General features: G+C 42.3%; 2 protein-coding genes across 4 annotated transcripts in view; both read left to right on the top strand.

The window, feature by feature from the left end:
• The first annotated feature begins 1,687 nt into the window (after positions 1-1,687).
• LOC148436127 (uncharacterized) lies at positions 1,688-12,382 on the top strand. 2 transcript variants are annotated; one of them, XM_088465329.1, is made up of 5 exons: positions 1,688-1,783; positions 3,074-3,213; positions 6,456-6,554; positions 7,516-7,624; positions 11,061-12,382. In XM_088465329.1, the coding sequence occupies exons 1-5, from the start codon at positions 1,711-1,713 to the stop codon at positions 12,254-12,256; spliced, it is 1,617 nt and encodes a 538-aa protein (XP_088321455.1). In that variant the 5' UTR covers positions 1,688-1,710; the 3' UTR covers positions 12,257-12,382. The 2 variants fall into 2 exon arrangements, with proteins under 2 accessions (XP_088321455.1, XP_088321456.1); XM_088465330.1 differs by lacking the exon at positions 6,456-6,554.
• Positions 12,383-19,183: 6,801 nt separating this feature from the next.
• Positions 19,184-25,692, top strand: part of LOC148436126 (embryonic protein UVS.2-like) — a 44,274-nt gene continuing 37,765 nt past the window's right edge. Inside the window, exons 1-3 of one of the 2 annotated variants that reach the window (XM_088465283.1) lie at positions 19,184-19,281; positions 21,034-21,061; positions 22,645-22,704. In XM_088465283.1, coding sequence (XP_088321409.1) covers positions 19,207-19,281; positions 21,034-21,061; positions 22,645-22,704 — 163 coding nt within the window. In that variant the 5' untranslated portion in view covers positions 19,184-19,206. Of the gene's footprint in view, positions 19,282-19,972; positions 20,028-21,033; positions 21,062-22,644; positions 22,705-25,692 lie in introns of those variants that run through there. The other variant, XM_088465284.1, reaches the window with a different exon arrangement.

Raw genomic sequence — 25,692 nt, 5'->3', positions numbered from 1 at the left:
ACAGTGGTTGACCTCACCTGCCCCTGGATTTTGGCCGCTTCCTGTGTACAATTTATGCTATGGCTGCGTGTGCCGCCGCACTGCCTTAATTACGCACTTAATTATAATAGCGTCCCAACGCACAGACACGCCTTCGTTCACCTGACGAACCCCTGTCACCACCCACAAATGGCACTTCCTGTCAATCATTATCTGAAGGGGTCTACATACACCCTGCGTGTAGTCTGCGTACCCTAATCCATTTGCACTGGCTAGTTTGCACATGTGCTGTGCTATGCACAGTGCAAAAACATTGGCCAAGTGCGTGCGTTCTCTCCTTTGCGTTCCTTGCTGAATCAGGCTGAGTCCGGACTTCAGTGCAGTTTACAAGCGGCACTGAAATCCGGACTGATTCTCCAAGAATTGTAATTGTAAAGCTGCTGCACGCAGGCAGATGGTAATGCAGCAGGAGGCATCGCGCCTCCTGTACATTACATATCCGAGCTATGTTGTCCAATGCAGTATCGGAAAATCTGCGTACTATCAGCCGGCTGCAGTGACCCATGGGGTCCCACAGCCGGCCGCCGCAGGTTAGATGAAGAGGCCAGGAAATCTCCGTCAGCCGACAGAGATCTTGGCTTCTTCCCTCCCCCACAATGGCAGTGACATGCTGCCGTTTCGGGAAACGGAGGGCATCGCCATCCCCTCCCCGCCCACAAACAGCAGCAGATTGTCAATCACTGCCAGTCTGTGAGTGAGTTGGTAGGACCCATTCTGCACACTCACAGAATGGGGCCTGTGCTGATTCCCAAACATCGGGAATCTGCGTTCAGGAGCATCAATAGCGTGACATTATTAGAGCTCAGTCATCCTCTGTATTGCTGGGCTTTACTGCATCAAAATAGAGCGAAGAGGTAAACTGTTACCTTTAAACCATCAACTAACTAAAAACTTGGTGAATGTTTTTTGATCGTTACGAGAGTCTTTTAGTTTGGTACCAATACATTTCCAAAATTCACCTCAATAGGTTTATTGCTGCTGGGACACTTTTTTAACACTGACAAACACAGAGACTTTTTATCAAGTTATATGGTTTAATTTATAAATTGATCAGTATGTCTTTTTTCCATATTATGTGATTTTCTTGTCAAAGTTTATGTCAGTTAATATGTGTTTCTCTACTAGGAAATATTGTTACCAATAAATAACGTATATATTCATTTCAATTCGAGTGGTCCGGACTGTTAGAAACAGTTAGAGGTTTATTACTTTTCTATTTGTTTTAATAGTGTATACATTCAGGAAACCAGCGCAGTTATACCATAAAAATTGCTATGTTTATGGTGTACTGTGCTTAAAAAAATATATACAGTGTGTGTATATATATATATATATATATATATATATAATTTATTTTTATTTTTTTTTTAAATAAAATCGTGTTGGAAGTTATCAATAGATGTTCTTGACCTAATTCAATCATAAACACACTGACAATTTCTGAGCGATTTTTGGAAGAAATATTAGCCAGTTCAGTGGTTAGTGTGGGAATTGTTCCCAGCACCTGCTCTGACTGTGAGCAGCTTCTGCCATAATTATAGTCTATAGCTCTATTGGCTGAGAGCTGTCATTCTTCAAGGCTAAACAGCAAGTTTCTTTGGGAGATGTAGTATTGTTATACTTCAGCATATCAGGAAAGTGCTTCTCCAAGACTACAAGCTCCAGAGACCCATGCTTCCTCCTCTCTTCATTGGACAGATAGGCCCCAGGCAAACCTACACAAAGGAGTTTCCTGGAACAGGAGGTAGGAGATGCATGTTACCATAATAAACACAGAATGCAACATAGACTGTGACATGGGCTTGTTTCTTATGGTTCAGACAATCAATTGTAATGGGTGATATATAAATAAATATTTAAACATATGTGTATAAGAGTAGATATATATATATATATATATATATATATGCACACGTAATAGATAAAATAAAACAATCACCTAATTTCTTGATAACGCCATCCTTTCCTGTATATCTAGTCAATGCAGATTCAGCTGTTAGCTGCATTTTATTTTGCTTTTAGAAAATATTGCGGTTTGAAATTCTGATTTGATAAATCTCAATTCATTGCATTTCCCATTAGGGCGGATGGAGAGAGCAGGTGTAAAGTCACACAAGCTACTGTATACTTTTAATTCATTTCTGGTCTGTCCTTCAATGAGTATTTATCTTCTGATACAATTCTAATAATCTTACAACTGTTCTACGTTACTCATAGACTGCAAATGTTTCTCAAAGTTTTCTATATCCACGTTTTACTTACCATTAAACTAAGGGCCTGATTCAGAGCCGCTCGTAAGCGGCCGCTCGTTCGTTCCGAGCGATGTTAGCCCAACTGCGCATGCGTACGGATCGTTATACGCATGCGCCAACCAGTCAGTGCGGCCGAAATTCATGTGCTCGCAAAATAGCGAATGCCTGCTATTTTGAGTGACAGAAAGAGGCGTATGTGGGTGGTAACAGGGGAAGGTGCTTGAAAATGGGGAGTGGAAATCAGAACGCAGGCGTGCTTAAAGATCAAAACGGGCGTTTTATGGGTGTGCATATTTAAAACAGCAGCGTCATTGACCACGTCACTGGGTTATTTTATAGCCAGAACTGCTCGCAAAATTGTGGTAGCAAACACCAACCCCAAGAATAGCGAGCAGTTCATACCCTTGTCGATGTACTCGATTAATCTATTAAATAGCGGACATGACGTAGGATGCGAGCGGCCAGGGGGCGTATTTTTCCAAAAAACGAACGCAAGTTTTGTTCGCTCGTTCAGACATAGAGGCGTGAACAGACCGCAAACAGCGAACGGTTCATTTGAATAGCCACCCCTTGTTTTAGAACGAACGACCGCAAATAGCGAGTGGCTCTGAATGAGGGCCTAAGATCCTTAACTAGCCACGTAACATGTGCTATAGTCAGTGTTATGATGACCAAATGTGAGCTGGACTGTGTTAATGCATATATTCCAAACCATTTATGCAAATTGTGCCACCGATGTTGCTAGGCTCCTCTCACCATTGTGTTTATTTCCTGTATTACAGTTGGCATACATGTGCTTGTAATGAAGAGAGCTGAGACATCCAGTCTTGTGACAATGCAGAGCTCTGTAAGAGATATGGGGATGATGGCAGACAGCATTCTGAAACACGCCCAGGCTATAATCCACTTATTGACCGTAGAGGTGAGAATTGCGGGAAATACAACACATCAGCAATTCACACTAGAGTATCAGTTCAGTTAGAAGTGATGTCAGACATGCCAACATTTCTGTTCAGTTAGAAGTGATGTTGCATGCCAACATTTCTGCTGCCCCCTCGATCCAAATAGGCGGGGAGGGGTGTAGGGGGTTTGGCGCTGCAATTGTGTCACCACGTCTCTACAAAGCCTCAATTCCTGGCATTGTAAAGTAGGTGGATGGGGCCAAGATGCAGCAATTCAGCGCAAATTGTGTCATCAAGCCGCGTAGAAGTGGCCGGGGCAGCCAGTTGGGTGCTAATTCCAGGAGCCTTGCCTACACTTCCCAGGGTCCAGGACAGCCACCTGATTTTCAGGAGACTCCCGGACAATTCAGAAGGGTAGGCAAGTATGATGTAACATTGCCCAGTCTTGGCGCAATGTGCAGTAAGCACAAATCGCATACATAAGGTAGACTTACATCGTGCATGCTCATGTGCAGCTCTATGGATGTCATTGTCAGCATCAACAGGGGCACCAAGAGGGGGGGGAGTGGGTAGTAATTACCTGGGCCAAGGCTTGCTGGAGGGGCCTGGTGGGGGCCTAGGTCCGGTGCTGCCCCCCCCCCCCCTCTCTTACATCACAGCAGCCCAGCACATGCTGCTGTGTGCTGGGCTTCACTGGGAAACTGCTCATGGCTGGCAGTCTCCTATGCCTGTGAGGGGAGCGATCACACTGATTTCACCCCCCACTGGCTATGCGCCGGGCTGAGGGGCTCATAGCAACCCCTCCCCTGTGCGCAGAGCCGCTGAAAAAATATTTTTTCCCTAAGGGTGCGTGGCCACGCCTCCCGTGATTAGTCCACACCCCTTTACCCAGGCCCGCCACAGCTGTTGGCGTGCCTGGGCATCACATGTCGTCACAATATCGTTTTTAGCTTATTTTAAGTAAAATCTCCCTTTTCCCATATTCCAAGGTCTCTGTTGCGGGATCCTCTACATTTGCTGACTTCAACAGGGTGCTGGCAAATACAGTAATATATGACAGCTGAGTCAAATCGAAGCATGCTGCAGCTATATCTATTCAGAAGTCAGCTATCATTTCTGTACGGCAGGCCGATGCTCACTATAAGCTAGATTGAGCGTCGCATGCAATGCAGATATTCATGTAGTTGAGTCACTTTTGCAACTCCTATGGCAAATGCATTACAAAGAGGACCTCATTCAGAGTCGGTCGTTGCGGCCGCTCGGTCGTACGCCACCTATGTTCGCTAAACTGCGCATGCATAAAATTCGCAATGCGCGTGCGCAAACTAGCTATTACGATCAGAAATTGAACACAGCCAGGTCGTTAGTTTGAGTGACAGGATGAGGCGTTTGTGGGTGGTAACAGGGGAAGGTGCTTGTGAACGGGGGAGTGGAGATCCGAACGCAGGCGTGCCTGACTATGCAAACAGCGTTTTATAGGAGTGCATAATTAACTAAGTAGTGTCATGGCACTTGTGACATGGGAGGTTTTTACACTGACTTGATCGGTGAGCTTAAGAGAGGGTATGGTCAACCTTAAGCTCTACGAACAGCTCCGATGGTCTCGATTAATCCTTATATGCCCGGAGATGACGTGTAATGCGAACGAGAAGGGGGCGTATTTTTAGTCTTACGGCCGCATTTTCCCCTTGCTCATCCAGCTAACGATCCCATCTTAACGACGCAACTTGCGAGCGCTTCATTTGCATATCCGGCCCCTTTTACCTTACGACCGAGCGGCCGAAACGACCGACTCTGAATGAGGTCCAGAGTGTGCACAAAAAGGTCTATGCAGTCTGCCCAATCAATGCAGACTAACTTGTGGTTAGCTGCATTTCATTTTGCCTTTAAAAAAAAATAAAACATGTCACTTTTAAATCCCGTTGTAAAAATAGATGAAATTCTGTCATTTGTACAAATCACTGTTCATTGCATCTCCCGTTACGGGAATTTTTCAGAGGCAGGTCCAGAGGGGCCCCTGCACAGCACACCCTGCACCCATATTATCTAAAACTCACTGGTCCATGGTACCACGTCGGGTGTCAGTGCTGCACAGAACACCGGAAAATGGCCGCAGCGGCCATTTTTCCGGCGCTCGGGGCATGCGCGGTAGACTCTGGGCACACTCTAGTGCCTAGAGTCTACTGACTCTGCAGAGGCCGGCTGGCCAGCCATGTCAGTCGGCTGCCGGCTGCCGGGGAGAGAGGAGGGGACTCGGCAAGGGGAATGCACACGGGCCCCCACCTCTCTTAAGACGCCCCTGTTCAGAGGCATATATTGGAGCATGCGAAAAATCAAACAATCTATACTTTAATTTCTGATTTGTCCTCTTGGTTTAAAAAACTCTTCAGAATAAGGCTCTATGGGCCTGATTCAGACCCATTTGCTAAGCCACGGACGCACGCTAGGGCCGATAGTCGCCCATCTGTGCATGCGTATGCGGCAAAATACGCATGGGTGAGCCAGTCACTGTGATTGGGAATTGTACGCTCGTAGTACACAGACTGGACGCTACTTTGAGTGACAGAATGTGCTGTTTGTGGGTGGTAACAGGGAAAGGTGCTTGTGAACGGGGGAATGGTGTTGTGAACGCAGGCGTGTCTGGGCGTCAAAAGTGAGTTTTATGGGTGTGCATAATTAGCAAAGATGCGTCATTGTACACGTCATCTGGTTGTATTTCACACTGAAGTGATCGCAGTGCTTGCGGTAGGGTAGTCAACCTCAAGTGCTGCGTTCGCTTCCGATGGTAACTGATGTACCAATGGTTGCATACACTTCCTGGAGATGACGTGCGCAAGTGGGCGTCTTAAGACAGGCCGGGTGGGCGATTACATACACAAAGCGATCGCACGCCAAGACATAGTGGGTGTGCTTATGCCTTGCCGTGCGATCACCTGCCTTGCTGGGTATGTGCCGGATTTGCATATGCTGGGTGCGAGCGAACGCATCTAGAGAGTGGGTCTGAATGAGCTCCTATGTCCACAATAAGTACAGTATGTTGACATGACAATGCCGGTGCCGAGGTCACAACATGGGTGTATGCTACTTACATTTTTACCGTACCGGTGTTATAACTTTAAACATGCACCATTAAAAAAAATTATTTCCTGGCCAGTATTGTACCAGGTGCATGGTAGGGATTAGGGAAGCAATATATACTGTATCTAAGACCTTTAGCCTCATAGACAAGATCTGAGAAATGAGTGGTTGTTCTTCACCGCAGAAGGATGCAGCAAGCAAGTCTTCTCCATCCAGGGACCCACTCCTCATAGAGAAGGTTATTAACCATGCCTCGCAGATCATCCAACTTGTGACCAGCAAGGTGAGGTTATTAAAGATGTTCTGGCCGTCTACACCATGAGGAGGATTATTCCTTGTGAAGTCAGATAGAATTTCATGATAGAGTCTATGGTACTCCTGCTGAGTATAGAAGTAAGGGCAGGGCTATTTGGGCTAAAAGGAGCCTATTAAAAATGTAGTCTGTGTGGAAGCATGCACTTTGCTTCTAAATTAATATGTATATACTGTACATTAGAGATCAGTGTGTAAAATATCCAGAATATAAGAAAATAAAAAGATTGTATTACCTAACTTTTTAGACAAAGCTCCCGACTGCTGGTGGTTGCAGCCTTAGAAACGATAGTTGGTAGTGCTGGGGATCCATACTGTACCTTTGCATGCAGCTTCTGAGTGGAAAGGGGGAACAACTAATTGATTCAGATGTCACATTTACTAAACCCCTGCATAAATAGGTTCTGCAGTACTGACACTCTATCCTATCCTGGCTTTCAGTGCTATAGAAATCTCAATGCTGCTTGGGTGTTCTACACTAATGTAAGAATCTCAATGCTGCTTTGGTGTTCTACATTGATGCCCACCAGAGGTTAAAATCTGAATATGGCATCAACAGAAAGGGTTCCTCTGATCCCTAACTGGCCTCCAAGCTCCCTCATTTCATTCTATGCACTGACTTATGGCTACACAGAACCAGAAGTGATAGCTTCTGATAGAGTGATAGCTCCTACATGAGCCATTGTCCTGACTACCAGGTTTTTTTGATAAATGCAGACAAAATGCAACAATATGAAATTATACTTTACCACAAATGATAATCACAGTTCTAGGAAAACAAAGATCAGACAGGAAAGCTTTTGCCATTTGTGCTGTGTGAAACACCGGTTTGCAATGAAAGGATCATCGACATTTGTTAATCCTAGGAAGTGCTTGGAGGTCACTCTATACAGTTCAAAAATAACTACAGTATCCTGTTTTTTTTTATTTAGGAACCCTTATCTTTTGAAGAATTCTTAGACAACATCAAGGAGAGTCAGGATTATGGACAAAAAAACACTTCAAATACTCTAGAACACTTCAAGCTCCCAGGTTCATTGGGTAAGCACCAAGTTGAGTATTAAAATGTAGGTGTATTTTGGTATTCAGGAATTATTTACTAAAAAAATGGGAAAAACAAGAAAAAATGTGTTCTCTTTGTAATGTTAGACAGTTTTGTATATAATTTGAAAAATATATTTTATTTTGAGTTTAAAGAGACAGCATTCTAAACTTCTATATGAATTTATTGTAAGTAAGGGTATTGGGTTCCAAAAAAAACCTAAACATTTTCCTTTGCAGATATACAAAGCTAACGAGAATTTACTGGTGGCAATTTAGTCTGACAGATTAGTTTTGTTGGTTCTAGAGATGTGGAATTAAACTGGAGAACCGAATTTCAATACTAGACACACTTCACCATTTATCATATTCCAATACAAATGTAAAAATATACGGAAATGCATATGCATATGGGAAATGCATGTATAAATAATAGACTAATGTATTAAAATTGAAAATCTATATTTATAAAAAGACACAAATTCCATTCAATATTTTTTTATAAAATTCATAATGATGATAAATATGTAATTCATTATAATAAACAGGGCACCACTAAATGTAATTCATTACAATAGGGCGCCACTAATGTCTTTAGTGATGTAGTGTCTCCTCAGGTCATATCTCAAACTTCCTATGCTTGTAGGCATAGCAGGGACGGAATGGGGCGGGCAAGCAAAGGCTGAGTACAGTAAAGGCAGATTCATGTATGTGACCCAGTTAGATCTTGACCCGATGCTCATCTCCTAGTACAACATACACATTGATTATGATGATTGCAGCCACTTTTAGGGGTCAATCCAATTAGGTGCGAGTTGCTGTTTTCTCCTCGAAGTCGCATAGCGAATTCATTTTGCAATCCAATTAGAAACTTGCACTGAATCAGTCAAAGTGAGTCTGCATTTTTCCATTTGCACCTTCCGGAGGGTGAGAGATGGAAAGGAAAATCTTTATTTTAAGGTTAAAATGTCGGGACACTGTGCTGAACCCCTTAGACCCTCCCCCCCCCCCCCCAATGACTAATTAGGCAATTGAAAGTTTCCAATTAGCTTAATTAGACCAATAATTACATGTCCTTTTTTGGGGTTAAAAAGTGGCCTCAAATTACCCCAGAATAAACTTTTTCGTTAGTTTAGCCACTTCAAATTTAATGACAGCATTTTTTTTTAAATTAAAATAATTGTTTTTATTATATTTTTTTTTTACAATTTTTCAAAGTACCCCAAAATCTCTTTTTTTCATACCTATTTTTTGCATTTTTCATTTAATTTGTTTGAGATTACATGAAAATAATTATGTTTTTATTATTTTTTTGCATTTTTTAAAAAAGCACAAATCAGCCATTTGACACCATTTGAAAACCTTCAGTACTTTCCTAATGCCCACAAACAGCCTTCTATAAGGTCCTGCTAATGATATGATCAGTTTTGGGGGGTCCAGGATGGGATGATCTCCCCACTTTTTCATGCACTTCTATCACATCACATCGCATTTGCTAGTCAACTTGCACCCCTCCGCTGCGAGTACAGCGCATAGGCATTTTTTATTGGATTGGAGATTTCTCGGGAGGGCGCATCAATGCGAAGTCTGTGAGTTTCATGAAACAAACTTGCAATTCGCACCTAATAGGATTGACCCTCCTACTGTATATACATTAAATCGCTTTCCTGCACTGATGGATTGGCCTTCACTTTAGCCGCTTGTGTAGGAGACTGGTGGTGATGGAAGGAGAAGGATCTGTAGAGGGGCAGGCACAGTGCAATGAGGCTGGTGGTTACAGGAATGTCGGTGTCTCTGACTGATTGCATCAGATGCGACCATATCAGGGAAAGTTTGGCTTGGTCGCATCTGGCCAGGCAAGTGGTTAATAGACTGTGATCAGGTGCATCAGGCATCCTGCACACAACCATTCGGTTACTCAGATCTACAGCATGATGTATGATACCAGGAGAAATCCTACCAGCTGCTTGCCATCCACTGCCCTAGCAACAGGCACTTTGGGCATGATTTAGAGGCAGACGCTGATGCCGCTGTGACTGCGACTTTTTTATGCACCTTCCTGCTTATGCAACAGCCGATAAAGTTCGTACAGAGGCCCTGATTCAGAGCCGGACGCTCTGACAGAGCGCTCGCTCTGAATCAGGGCCGTCCCTGCTCCTTTTTGGAGCGGCCTCCTGGCCGCTCGCATAGCTGTGGGTGACCACCCACAGCTATAGCGAGCAGCCAAAATGATGGTCGCGATGGTCAAGACCATCGGGCTTGCGACGAGACCCTGCGGTAGGGTCTCGCTGCCGAAAGCCCAGGAGTGCTTTTGGCTCTATCAGAGCCAAAAGCAATTAACACTGACATTACTAATGATGTCAGTGGGGCCAGACCCAGACGGTAGGCGTTCCCATGGGAACGCCTCTGTCTGGGCAGCCACGCCCCCGGCACGCCCACCAAAGGGGGCATGCTGTCAATCACCATCGACAGCACGCCCCCTTTGGTGCGAGACCCTTAACGACGGCTCGGCCGTCGTTATTCGGGTCTCGCGAATGCGCACGAAGGAGGCGCCTCTGTCGTGCGCATGCGCACTTGGGCACCATCGACCCGCTTGCGAGCGCTCAGCGCTCGCAAGCGGGTCAGAATCAGGCCCAGAGACCCATCAACTGTGATGCTAATCCCCTGCTTTGTGTAAAAAGATATGCCATCGGTAGTACCATCGAAAATTGAACCAGCCCTATGGAGGTGCAGAATTTCCACCTGACCATGTCAGCAGAAATCAGTGCAACTGAAGAAAAAAAGTTGTAGTCACTGACCGCAATAATTCCCCTTCTCTGTATCCAAAGTAGCACTGCTTACTCCAACGTTTTCAGTCTGTGAGACTGGATGCATGCACAAACTGATAAAATCATCCGCTTCTGACATCGCACTGTCTACTGAATCAGGCCCACTAATGACTACTATTGTTCTGCAGTGCATTGCTAATGGTTACAATTTCCAGTCTGACAGGCCAGACCACTACAATGATGCAAGAACCTGATCTGACCACCCCTATTCATCACAAGTTTATCGTCTACTACAGGGGTGTCAAACTCCTGGCCATCCAGCAGCTGTGGACTATGTAGCCCAGCATGCCCTGCCACAGTTTTAGCATGCCGTAATAGCAAAACTATGGCAGGGCATGCTGGGATGTGTAGTTCCACTGCAGATGGATGGCCCAAGTTTGAGACCACTGGTGTACTGCTACCTGGATGTTCTTTGATCTCAGCCTTATTTATATCCCCATGCACCTGTTCATCTTAGGGTGGTAAAATTAACCAGCTAGCAAAACAACTACTTAATCTTCCTCAATATTTTTTTTCATGCAGAAAGGGACAAATATATGTCATGTGATATATTATAGCAAGTTTGTTTTATAGTTGCATACCACTGGTCTCCTGTTATCTTATTGTAGATGCAGCGCTAAACTATACCGGCAAAACAGGTAATCGGCTGCTCTTCATGCAGGATTGGAACCAGCCCATTACTCAAGCCTGTATTGGTAACAAGATCCAGAGAACATCAGTTCCAACACAGAAAGAGAAACAAGCAATCCAAAGTTCACTAGAAGAACTTATGTTGTGTCACAGCCAAGATCTCCAGGTTTCTCAAGGTACATCTGGTGGTATTGTGGAGCTAAGGATAAAACGTAAAGCGAGCACAGTAATAATTCCCAGTAGTCTTCAATCACAGAAACTTCAGAAAATAAGTTATAACAATGTTAAAGAAGAATGTGATGGTTCTAAGGATGATGCCACCAGAAAGCATGTCCCCGATGCTTACACCGAAAAGGCAAAGAGTTGTAGCAATGCTAATGGACAGCAAGTAGACCAACAAGATCACAGCCTGGTCAAATTGTTGGAATGTGGGGAAAGTCTTGGAAGCATTGCTCAAGAACCTCAAAACAACTTGGGAAGCCTGTATCCAGCTCCTGATCTTTATAGATGTTCCTCATTATTAGATAGAGGACCTCACAATGAAGAATTACCAAACTCTATTGCCAAAAGTGTAAAAGGTTTTGTCATCAGCGCCCATACATTGAAGGCTCAAGCAAACCACAATGTAGAGAAGTCCCATATCTGTAGCAAGTGTGGTAGTGCCTTTGTGAGCAGCTCGAGTCTTCTCAAACATCAAATAATCCACACTGGGGAGAAGCCGTTCATATGCAAAGACTGTGGGAAATGTTTTAGCTTTAGCTCAAGTCTCGTCAGACACCAGCGAGTCCACACGGGGGAGAAACCCTATGTATGTAATGACTGTGGGAAGAGTTTTAGTATCAGCACAACGCTGGTGAGACACCAGAGGATCCATACAGGGGAGAGACCTTATGTCTGTCTCCAGTGTGGTAAGAAATTCACGTGTAACTCACACCTTGTTATACATAAGAGGCGCCATACTGGTGAGAGACCCTATAATTGCATTGAATGCGGGAACTGCTTCAGCAATGGATCTGACCTAGTTAAGCATCAGAGAACACATACGGGAGAGAGGCCGTATTCTTGCAAAGGGTGCGGCAAGTGCTTCAGTATTATCTCCAACCTTATAACACATCAAAAAGGACATAATGGAAAGGGACACTGTAAAAATAGTCTTACTAAAAAGGACCAATAGCAACAAACAGGACAAATGAAGCATAAAACATAATGGAGAATTGTGCCTTAAATCAGGCCCTGAGTAACTATACATTTATATGACTTCGCATTCTACAAAAATATACTCCTTTTTATGTATTTGCTGTCAACGTTCATCATAGTTTTAACATATTTAATTTGTTTCTTCAGTCATAAATTATTTACAATAAATCAATAATAAGCTATCAAAATAATGTTTGCTCCTGAAATTCTATTGACATGTACAGGGTATCAAAGAAACTGAAGTATTAGAACATCCATTATATTCATATTACATCATATTATGGGTGGGATGTCCTAAGTGCAGAAATGCTGTGAAAATGCAGTTTTCGGGGGTATTACTGCATTTCTCATATGTACTAAGCATCGGAATGCATATACTGTATATACATACAGTATAGAGAGAGATATTTCACTGCCTCTAAACAGGGCTGCCATCAGTAATTGTGGGGCACAGGACTGACAAAATAGGCAGGGTCCCCCCCCAACCCCTCCTTCCCCAACCCCCCACAACCCAGCTACCTTAGTCATACACAATAAAAAAATGTACAATATTTTGAACAAACATTATTAAACCAGACTAGACCAGTTCTCAGACTGCCTTTCCCAGCATTTTCCTAATCCCCCCCTGGTTTATTACATATATGACTGTACCAGACCAGTGCTTAGACTGCCCTTCCCAGCATTTTCCCAACCCCCCCCCTGGTTTATTACATATATGACTGTACCAGACCAGTTCTCAGACTGACCTTCCCAGCATTTTCCCAATCCCCCCCTGGTTTATTATATATATGACTGTACCAGACCAGTGCTCAGCCTGCCCTCCCCAGCTTTTCCCAATCCCCCCTGGTTTATTATATATATATATAACTACCAGACCAGTGCTCAGCCTGCCCTCCCCAGCTTTTTCCAAATTCTCTACCCCCCCTGATTAAGTATGACTCGACCAGATCAGACCGCCCTCCCCAGCTCTTTCCCACTTACTGTACTTACCTTATTTCATTAAAAGCTCCGAGTCTCTTCTTCTCCTCTTTTCCCCTGGCAGACCTGCACCTCAACCTTCGGTGTCGTGGCTCTTCCAACCACGCCCTCCAAAAGCGCAGCACGACATGACATCATGATATCACGCGTGTCCAAAGCAAACTTTATTAGAAGCAGCATGTCCTTTAGCTGTAGGTTGGTGGAGCAGCCCATCCTCCAATGACTTAGTGGGAACCGGGCTAGTGGCGGCTGGGCGGTGGAAGTGGGCGGGCTTTTGTTAAAGCGGTAGTGTGGGGCTGCAGGCTGTGCTACCAGGGTCCAGTCCCGGCAGTCCCCCCTGATGGCGGCCCTGCCTCTAAACTCTGACACATCCTATACTATTGGGACTGGCTGAAGCGTGTGCCTGATAAACAACAAAATAAACCATCATCTGGCATTTAGACTGGCACATGTGATATCGTGAGGTGTTTTGGATATTATTTTTAAACCTTACTTATTATAAGAAGAAATGAAATAATTCACACCAATACCAACTCTAAAATAAATGACAATGGTTTATTTAAAAGCAAATTAATTATACATGTATTATTGTATTATTGACAAAGCAGACGTACAATATAAAAAAACATGCTTTCAGCAGCAGTAACAAAATGATTATTTGCAATGCCTAGCATAGACTCACAAGGTGACAGTCAGCCCTGTTTATACTTACAGCCCAGCGCCTCGCCACTCTCTCGACCTACGATCTCTCCTGCTCAGCCCGACTGACCGACCCCTCCCCTTTTTGATCAATCTTTTATACTTTTTTCCTCTCTGCTACTAATATATTATAAAATGGCGAATATTAATTAAGTCAATATTCATGCGCACTACACATTTCACTAATATGTTTTAATCATAACAAAACCTATAATCTCCTTTCTATGTTCTCAAAATACTGGTGACCGCATATAGGCCAAGGCTATTCTGATTAGCTCCCTTCTTGCGTAGACAGATCTGAGACCTGCTGTCTTCTAGTCTGTTAGTACTAAACTAACCCATGATTCTGTCTTGCTAGTGAAGAAATAGTTTTCCACAGTTCTGATTTATACCTATTTCCGTAATAAGACTTATATATTTTAGATTAAACAATATTAAACAATAATAACTGTTGCTTTGTTACTTCATACACACACCTGGCTACTTTAGATAGAGGGTAGGCCTCATCTCTAGGCCTGAGGCCATTCGACAAGTGACGTTCTTATAACTAATATATATCCTGAATCATTTCTATGTACTCTTAATTGCACTGAAAATAATAATGAAATACATAAGCATGCATATATTTGTGAATTGCTGAAGGAATATGTACGGTCACATATTCCGGCGTTATCACATGCACATAATGGGAATACTTTGTTGTGAAACCCAAACTGAATGATACCTGCACTGTGGACCTTATTCAGAGGTGGCCGTACGGTCTACGACCGCACGGCCACCTCAATGTTTTGCCAGTGCGCATGCGCACGAGGGAGCCGGCTCCCTCGTGCGCATGCGTGAGACCCTCTACGACCGACAGCACCGGTCGTAGCGGGTCTCTTTCCAAAGGGGGCGAGCTGTCGATGTTGATTGACAGCTCGCCCCGTTTGGAAGGCGTGCCGGGGGGTGGCAGCCCAAACGGAGGCGTTCCCATGGGAACGCCTGCCGTTTGGGGGAGGCCCCACTGACATCACTAGTGATGTCAGTGGAGAGCTTCCGGCTCTGACAGAGCCAGAAGCTCTCCGGGGCTTACGACAAGTGAGACCCTACCCTAGGGTCTCGTCGTAAGCCCCGATGGTCGCGATGGTCTCTGACCATCGCGACCATCACCCGAGCGGTCGTTAGAGCTGTGGGTGTTAGGCTGTGGGTTAACGACCTCAACAGAGGCGGGCGGTCAGGATGCAAGTGGCCGCCCAGTTTCTGAGTGACCGCTTGCATCCTCCGACCGCCTCTGAATGAGGCCCTGAATCTCAACATCTTAAGAGGAAATTAAAAGATACTTTACCAGGTATTGTGTCCTCAGTGGAGATACAGCCAGTCATGTAAAATCAAATTCTATTTAAATTTGTATTTCCATCTTCTGTAAGTGTGTACTAAGCAATGTGCCCATTTTATTTTCACTGTTTTTGCCGCATATTAATTAATTAACCTTGCTGGATGCCTATACAGTTATTCCCAGGTCATATAAAGGAGTATCCTAAGCCTGCTACAGGATACTTCTCTTATGGCCATAACTTAAATGTAACATTTCACTTTTTTTCATAGTGTCTTTTATGTATAAAGCAGGATACTGTGTCACCACACCCTTCACACTGTATTTTAGCACATATATCCATTTTGTTCAGTGTCATATTTAGTACAGTTTTGTTAAGTTTTTGACATTCACTGCCATTTATTTTGATGTAAATGAGCTATAATATGTTAAACCTCAGAGTTATCCAATCCTGACAGTCTGATTCCTAGGGGTAAATTTACTAAACTGAGAGTTTTTAGAAGTGAGTTTTAAAAGTGATGTTGCCCATAGCAACCAATCAGATTATAGGTATTATCTTCTAGAAGGTGCTAGTTGAATGTTAAGTAGAATCTGATTGGTTGCTATGGGCAACATCACTTCTAAAACTCACTTCTAAAAACTCTCACTTTAGTAAATTTACCCCTTACACTGGAAATGCAGAATCTAGCCTGGTGCTATTATTCAGCAGAGACCCCCTGCAAGGAGGTATGGACTTCATTACAACCGCCATGCAGATTGCTGGCATCTGTGTAAGTACCAGACATGACCGGCAGGTACAGTATAAGTGATGGAAAGCTTCCACAAAGGATGGTGTGGAAGAGTGTACACTAGGACAGGTCAGGATGTTGACATGGGAAGACTGAGCTGACTCAAATATGAAACTGAAGGATAGAATGTCCACCAGCGGAGAAATCCTGGACACCGGGACTGGCAATCAGGAGCAGTGAGATAAAACAGGATACCTGGCACAAGGAACCCAAAGAGATACTGGCTGCACTAGAACATAGACAATTCAGTTTAAGGATCCATTTAGAGCCTAGATGTAGGCAACACAGACAGTGATCTGACACCTAAAAACAATTATTGACTTGGAGGAACTAGCACTGATAGTGGTCATGTGACTGAGAGCTTAAAGGTAGACTGTGCATTAGAGATGTGCGCACACCCCATGTTTTGGTTCTAAATATCATCGTGTTTTGGTTTTGTCAAAACCGACCTCAAGTGTATTTGGGTTTGGTTTTGGATCTGGATTTCTTTAAAAATTAAAAAAAATTTAAATCATGTAACTTGGACCTGTTTTGTTCCTATAGTGTTATTATCATCAATGACATTAATGTCCAATCAAATTTGACCACCTCACAGCTCACAATATTGATTTCACCAGTATTGGCCAAAAGATGCAGCGAGCAGCGACAGAGCAGTGGCACAAACACACAGCAGTGTAAAAGAACATAGCACATATAGGAAAAACAATTGTAAGTACAGCTCACTTCAAGTTCACTTCTAACAGACATACACAAGAGCCTGTTTGCACTGGATGGCAGGGGCTAACTAGTATTTGACAAATAAACATACACAGTGACAAAGATTCCTGAGGGTATACCCATATTTACTAAAGTGGGGTTTTTTAGAAGTGTAGATGTTGCCCATAGCAACCAATCAGATTCTAGTTATTATCTTCTATAAGGTGCTAGATACATGTTAAGTAGAATGTGATTGGTTGCTATGGGCAACATCTCCACTTCTAAAAACTCTCGCTTTAGTAAATATACCCCCTGCAGTCTTTTACACGCTCCCCACCCACTCCATCTACCTACAGCTCTCTCTAATGGTGACTAGTATGTAGTACTGAAGTATCAACTACAGCCCACACCCTCTCCATACACTCTGCTGTGTGAAATGGTAGCTGAAATCACCAGGGAGGGACTTACACGCAATTCAAAAGACACAAGATCCGTTTTTGAGATCCGAAATCCAAACATGGCAAGCAGATCTGAGCTGGGACCGGGTTCTACTCTGACGCCAAAGCTCGGGTGTGTTCGGTTTTCAGCAAAACCAAACCACTCATCTCTGGTTTGTATACCATTATACCATGGGGGGGGGCTGTGCAAGAGTAAACATCGACTGGGCCATGAAGAAGAGTGGATCTGCTAAATGAAAAGTGTTTACAGCAGTTGTCAAAATGGGCCGGTATATGAGGGTATACTTATCCTACTGCAAGTATTGCCTGAGCCAGTGGATACAGCTCCGTGAAACACATTGTAGCAGTTGGACCCACTGATGCTAGGTGGTTTAACACTTGCACACAAAGAACATAATTCTTTAATATATTTTTTACCAGTTGCACAAGTGAATTTATATATCATTAGGACCTGAATGGAAAAGACATATATTTCCTCATTAAGGAGATGAGATCATCTGAAAGGACTGCACTCTTATTGTTCAGTTTGATTGCCTCACATAACTACTGAAAGGTGAGTATATTTAGCATCAGCTTTGTGCATGTAATGAAATATCTGAACAGTACATGCTATAATTATTTCTTCTGTGTTTGGGATCCATGTAAATGGTAAAGATGACCCACCTTACACACATTTTCAGTGGATGATTTTGGAAGCTTCCCTCTTTTCTTGGCTGCAATACTAAGACCTCATGATACATGAGCATTTCCTATTGGCACCAGTCACAGTCTACACTAGAGCATGCCTAGCACTTTTAAACATGCTGAGGACAAGTCACACTTATCCATAGCACTAATGGGCTTAAGCCAACAATGGGGCCCCTGTCTACTAAACAGTGGTCAGTCTTGAGGGAAAAGATTATTCTTATTCTTAGTACATGTTTATAATTAACAATAATGGTAACATTATCAAATAATTTTTGTAGCTAGCATAAATATATATATATATATATATATATATATATATACATATATATACAAGAGAACATAAGCCGGTGCCCTCCATAAGCCTGCTCCGTGGGTTAGGCTGTATGCAAGAAACTGTGTAGGCGGCACTCGGAAGAAGAACTCAGGTAGGCAGATATACCAACGTTTCAATGATTAATTGCTTTTTTGCCAGGGTGCTCAAAACAACAACACTAAAATAATTCACCTATATACCTAGAGGACTGTCCATGTCATTGCCCGCCGCGGACTCCTGAGCTGAAGAATGATGTCTCGTCACCGCGTCGTTCACGGACACGGAGGGAGCAAAACACCATGTGACCTGAAAAACCAATCACAGTAAATGAGTGTAGTTGCCAAGCAACAAAATATATATATAAATATATACACACCTACACTTATTTTTAATCAGATTTTCCATAATTGATATTTCAAAGCTGCAATAAAATATTAGTTAATCAAAATTCCAACAAATATTTTTTTCCTTTAATAAGTACTTTGGTTGATAATAATGACAGTATTATTATGTGTATTAACTTCTAAACTTTTAATTTTGTTAAGTCTTCACATTTTTCCCATGTTAAATAGTATCCCACATTCAGTATCACATCCCACTGACCACTATAATGTACTCAATGTCACATCTTTACTACTATTAATATCTCAGGAACACATGCATTATGATAATATCAAAGGATAGCAGATTTCAGTTACTTACAATGTATTATAGACTTATAGAAAAATATACAATTACAGGAATACACAAACTTCATGATGTGGAAACTGGCCTAGAGGCAGATTTGTTTCAATTTCTTTTTCTGAAGTCATAATAGATGACGACTTTTTTCCCCTTGGTATCTATTACATGATTGCAAAAAAAGACATTATACCTCTTGATTGGTCCTTGTTCTCTATGGCTCCTTTATATTAGTCACACCTATATATACTGTAGTATGATATAATGTAAATGAAACGATAGGAGTCTAGACAGTCACAAAAACTCTAGTTCAAGATGGAGTTGAGAATCTCTGCTGTTTTCCTCACGTGTATGATTGGTCTTGCAGAGGGTAAACCTTTACCTACAAAGGTGAGACACTATAGAGAGGAACACAAGTGCATTTACGTCTGTTATATTTAAAATGATTATATTATGCTCTTTAAATTGCAATATCTGGGATCTATATATTACACTCGTGATGGTTTGTCTCAATGTTTCCCTTATGACTAGAACCTTTTTAAATACTTTTAGTAGTAATTTGCACATTGACAAGTAGGACTATATAATTAATTTGAAAAAATTATAATGTATTTTTTTTAATTATTATTTTCTTTTAGATTTTTTTGGTTTAATGGATGTGCTCTATTATTTAATAATATTTTTGGGGGATATATATATATATATATATATATATATATATATAATTAACTATATATAGATACGTATGCTATTTTATATTTAGTTATATCTTGTATACTTATTTTTGGGGGATCTGTATATGTAAAGTTATATAGTTTATATTTTGATGTATATGAGTACATAATATTTGATTGATATTCATGTTAAGTCCTCCTTGAGCTCCTTTATTAGCTGCTGAATAGTCGTATGCTCTTTAATAGCACCGACCCTTGCTATTGGCTAAATATATATGTGTTTTAGATCTTGTTGTAATGATTAGCATTAGGTGGCACACAAGCGGGTAGTGAGTCTGGAACACATTGACACTCTGTATGACTCATTTCCCGTTATACCGGAGTATCCTCCAGAAGCGCGCCCGTCATTATGGAGTGATGCTGCGGAGATCCTCGGGACCTGACTCTTTGTAACCAACACGGGTGAGTGAATAATAGTACGTAATTTTGGCTGAGTACACCGCTACTCAGTTATGCTATTTCAGCCTATTTCTTTTGGCTGATGATTCCTTTGATAACATTGCATACTATACTTGTATGTTTGAGTTTCAATATCTGGAACTCATGGTAAGCTCTTCCTGTATCCCTTCTCAATTAATCAATTATTGTCTAATTAACTAGTTTTGCAGTGCTATATAAGGGAGCTCAGGAGTGAATGTCATTACACTTCCTGGCTGTCTGTTGTGCATACCTATTCTCCTGTATTGTGGTCTTGATAATGACCCTTTGGGGCCGAAACGTTGACCACTTTTTATGATGTAGGTGACCTAATAAATGCAACTTTTTTTACTTTACCTGGTGAGTGCCCTCATTTGGCTAAGAATTGGCCATACCCTAGATATAATTTGGAACCATTTGGTTACCATAGTAGAGCACCCAAACGCATGTGACTGTTTGGAAGATGTGAGTGCGGATTTCTACAAACTTATATATATTAAACTTCCAACATAGGGCGGCACTTCCTGGATTTGAAGAAAGTTCAGCCAAACACCAACTGTATCATCAATGTTTCAGATGTATTGTCACATCTATCATCAGAATGTGGATGTGACAATACATCTGAAAAGTTGATGATACAGTTGGTTTTTGTCTGAACTCTCTTCAAATCTGGGGAGTTCCACCCCATTTTGGAAGTTATGTACGATTGGAGTCTGAATGATTCCCGGGAGGGCACCCAGATTTAAGGTATATTTTATACGGAGTGCCGGTCATCTACCATTAATTACTTATATATATATATATACTGTATATATTACTGTATTATACTGTATTACCTGTACAGTCTTCTGTGTCTTGCCTCCTATCTCGACTAAAACTAGTTTTACATTATAAACTGGAAAAGTTATGTTAGGGGGGACTACTTTTACATCATGCTACCACTATCTTGTACAATCTGCTAATCTAACTTGTTCTTTTTGTTCTACCACAGACACCTTTTACAAGTATTGCCAATTATGGTGAGTTAATATATACAGATTTGTTTCACCCCATCTGTTTTTTACTACTTGCAATATTCCAATTATTTTTACAATAAGATAGAATCAACAAGTAGCAATTGACAGAGCACTTATATATGATAATTACAATACTCAAGGTCTAATATACAGTACCTGTGATTGTGTCCCATAAGTAGTCTATCAGTAGCAGTAGTAACAATACAGATGATCATTTGGAGTAATACAAAGTTATATGCACAATAATATCAGTGTTTCCAAAATAGAGGGTTATTAGTAGCTTTGATACCTTAAGCTAGGTACACATCAGACAATTTTTCAAAATATTTGACGATCAAATCGCCCAGTGTGTAAGCACTATGCGCACTCCCGCATTCGTTACATCTTCAGATTTGCCATACGTGCTGCTCAATCTGAAGATATCGGCAATGATTTTCCGCAAATTCGTGAAATGTGTATGCACTACCGGATAACCAGGCGATATGTCAAATGTTATATGGTTAACGATCTAAAGACCAAACGATGCACGATATATCGTCCGATTGTTTGGAAGATTGCACAGTGTGTACAGTACTCACTATATCGTTTGTCCGGGAGTTCAAGGGAAATTGGGTTGACCATTGCGTTGTTTGCACACGGTCAAATATGTACCCAGAAAGTATTCATGAGCAATAAGTTGCCAGTGGCTATAAAAGTGCCCAATAAAATGCAGGCCAGCCTGTAGTAGATAGATAGATAGATCTCCAAATTCATGAAGAAATGCACATACAAGCAAAAGGTATACTTTGTCAAATAACTCATACTTAAATGCAGCTACAATAGCAAATCATGGCAGACAGCAAACCTGTACAGTATATGAAAAAAATTGTTTGCAATTTATTTATGGTATAGTCATTAAAAAAGAAACATAGCAACAATAATACTCAAATAATCATAGTGAGGGATGGTATCTAGACCGGACAGCTGTTTCAATGCCATAGTACAGTATGCACCTAGCATAAAGCTAGTCTAATGTATGTTGCTAATCTGTGGGTCTTTCAGTTTCTTTTTACAACTATTTCTGTATTTTGATATATTTTCAACTTAACCACAGATCAGGGAGCATAACCATGACAATAAATGCAGAGACTACTATGTAGTATGTTCTAAAATGCTGAAATATGTGCAAATCCCATAATTACTGTATAACAACACCCAGGCCTTGTGCCATAAAAAAATGAGATTTCACCTATGATTTTAACAACCTCCCTTCAGACTGGTTGAAACGTGGCTCCCAGTCATGAGAGCTGTGAGATGTGACCTGATTAAAGAGCAAAGAGCACTCGCCTGAGTGTCTCTCGGGAATATCTCTCCTTTCCTTTAGACATTCTGTAAATGTATTGGACTTTCATGCAGGGAATTTAATACAGGCTATAGAAAATTAGGAAAACATTTAATATGGATAAAATCTACACAGAGTTTTCTTTTTTGACTTTGTACAGGTCACATGGGATCAAGTTGGCATGGAAGCCGTGTGTAAACAAAGAAGGTTACCTGTATTTGTCATGAGAGTGGCAGTGTCTAACCTGTTTTTCTATTGCCTACAGGAAATAATGGATCTTTAGAATATAAAGATATCTTCAACACAATAGTTCAATCAAACAAAGGTAAGATTGAACCCATTGTGAGTCTGTCTGTAGCTTTCACTGCAGTGAGTCATATGAACTCCTCATAATGTTTTATCAATGTGCAATTTAAACATGAATGAACAAAAGACACTGTACATTGGAAAACTCGTACTGTCAATTCTGTTTGCATATTTATGGTGACATATTTTGCCTAAAACCAGTATATACTCATTGACCTCCTGATTCATTTTTACACATTCACATAAATAGATTGTCACACAATTACTTGGAAAACTAGATTCAAATAAATCCTCCTGATTATGTGGGATCACTCCAGGGGCAGAATGGGAATTTAAATATTCTGAAAGGGCCTTATGTGTTCAGTGTAGTCAAAGTGTCCATCAACAGGATGTAGGTCACAAGTGTGGGTGCTGCCACGTATAGTCGGCACTCTACACATAGGTATGTTTCATTTCAACGCTTTATAGAGTGTTAGGTCATCATCTAACCACTTTGCCTTCAAACATGCTAGCAATGCTGCACTCACCACTGTTAAGGCAGTACAGCATGAAAAGGGACATATCTCCCTGCAGTTGAAACATGATTATGAGTGTGCAAGACTCCTACTACGATTACTGAAAGTTGACTGTCCCTCTCTTACCTGTACTTGCAACTTTCACTACAATACCTGCACCTGTCTTAAGATCATTTGCTGCTTTGCCAGATCCAGAAATAATGGGTTCCTGTTTAAAACACGATATACTGTATATTATTCACCTCCTGGATAAAATTTAATATACTGGTTGAATAAAAAATACTCTGAATTAATTCCAAAGCCAGATTCCTTCTACCCACAATAACAGTAAGTTTTCATTATCTGAGAAAGCGGTCAGCAACCCATGGAATGTGTTATACTGATGGAAACTCCCCTTTTTATTATCTGCTCAAAATGTATATGAATAATATAATAATAACACATTGTTTAGAAATCAATCCTTTGCTGGAACAATGGGGGTCATTCGGACCCGGTCGTTAGCGCCGATGCACTCGGACCGGGTCGATGGCCCCCCACAGAGCATGCGCACGACGGCGCCGTCGTGCGCATGCATGAGACCCGCTACGACCGGCGCTGTCTCGATCCAAAGGGGGCGAGCTGTCGATGTTGATTGACAGCTCGCCCCGTTTGGAAGGCGGGCCGGGGGGGGTGGCAGCCCAAACGGAGGCGTTCCCATGGGAACGCCTACTGTTTGGGGGCGGCCCCACTGACATCACTAGTGATGTCAGTGGAGAGCTTCCGGCTCAGACAGAGCCAGAAGCTCTCCGGGGCTTACGACAAGGGAGACCCTACCCTAGGGTCTCGTCGTAAGCCCCGGTGGTCGGGGCTTATGACCATCCCCGGAGAAGTCGTTAGAGCTGTGGGTGTTAACCCACAGCCTAACGACCGCAACAGAGGCAGGCGGTCAGGAGGCAAGTGGCCGCCCAGTTTCTGAGCGACCGCTTGCATCCTCCGACCGCCTCTGAATGAGGCCCTATGTCTTTTTCACATTAGATAAAATGTCCTACCAACCAAGGATCCCTCACATGAATATCCTTTGGAATGAATATTTGAACAATACTTATGAAACTGCACCCAAAGAGTTAACTTCTCATCTTCTACCAACCTTATATCAATAGCATTCACATTTAGCAATTAAAAAAAAAACAATTCTCCTAATGACCCTTGACATTACATAATTAGTTCTTCCATTGCATTGAGAAATATTCTTTCTATACACACTGTAGCAATTAGCAATGCCCCACATTACAGTACTATCCCTTAGCCAATTAACACCTCTCCCCACATATTATAACACCTCCACTCCCACATCTTTACCCACACATAACTCCACTACCAACCATACCGCTCACTCAAAATTAATCCCACTCATCTTGTGATTGATTTGTGAAAACACAAAGATGTTGCAGGGGGCCAGGTCTGGACTGCATGGCAGATTACCAAGCTCCTGGATGCATTTATGGGCCAGAAAATCCACCACTGTCCTGGACTTGTGGGCAGGTGCATTGCCATGAGGAAGAAGGGCACCAAAAGTGTGAGTTTTTGGATGGTGTCTGGAAATGGCTTCCAGCACTTGTGGCAGGCATTGGTTGGCATACCAGTCCCCGGTGATGGTGCACTGCTGCATGAGTGGTATGGTAGCTACATGACCAATCTTGGCCACAAAGAAAGCCACCATCTGCTTGGCCCTGCTGCGCTGACGTCGAAACTTCTGTTGTTTGGTCTCGGAGTCGAAACTGTAGATCCAGGAGCCATCACCACTGATGATCTCCCAGGCAGAGTTTGAGTGACCATCATCAAACTTGGCCAGCATGTTGCGGCACCTGAGTCTCCTTCTGCTCGTGAGTCAGCTGATGGGGCACCCAACATGGAGAAACCTTGCTCATGCCAAGCTTTCATGGAGTTTCAAGTGGATTGATCCCAATACCATGCCTATCTCCTTCTCTAACTGGGCCACAGTCACCCTTGCATCCACTTCTACAATGGCCTGCATGGTAGCAATGTCATCTTTGTTGATGGTGGACACAGGTTGTCTGCAGTGCTCCTCGTCTTGCAAGGACCATCTCCCTTCCTGAAATTCTGCAAACCACTCAAGCACAGTGGTTCTGGGTGGTGTTTCTTCCCCAAAAGCAGCTCACAGTTGGTCAAAACTCTGCTGCTACTGTAGACCAGTCTTGTAGTCATATAAGATCATGGCTCTTCATTGGCCTCTGTAGAGCTCCATAACAAGTTTGTGAAGGAAGTGAACAAGCTAACTTCTTTGGTATGCAGTGCTGCTTATATACTGTGCCCTGAAATTTCTCAAGAACTTTAGTCAGAGATTACAGTTCACAACCAGACAGTCAGATTGTGTCTACTCTACCTATGCACTGCACATCTGGAAACTTATTGCACACTCCTCGTACAACAATGCATACTTGACTACTCTTCCTGAATGTCAGGGACACACCAGAATATCTTTTAGTTGGACT

This window comes from Taudactylus pleione, unplaced genomic scaffold (genome assembly GCF_031769625.1).
Source record: "Taudactylus pleione unplaced genomic scaffold, aTauple2 ptg001956l, whole genome shotgun sequence".
In the NCBI taxonomy this organism is placed as follows: domain Eukaryota; kingdom Metazoa; phylum Chordata; class Amphibia; order Anura; family Myobatrachidae; genus Taudactylus; species Taudactylus pleione.
Note: the sequence above shows the minus strand (reverse complement) of the source record. Positions and strands in the feature narration are given on the sequence as shown.

Excerpts from the sequence above, each read along its gene's own strand:
- LOC148436127 (XM_088465329.1), top strand. The coding sequence starts at position 1,711 with ATGCTTCCTCCTCTCTTCATTGGACAGATAGGCCCCAGGCAAACCTAC. Across the intron at positions 1,784-3,073 it reads GGAGTTTCCTGGAACAGGAG|TTGGCATACATGTGCTTGTA; the intron begins GTAGGAGATGCA and ends CCTGTATTACAG. Across the intron at positions 6,555-7,515 it reads TCCAACTTGTGACCAGCAAG|GAACCCTTATCTTTTGAAGA; the intron begins GTGAGGTTATTA and ends TTTTTTATTTAG.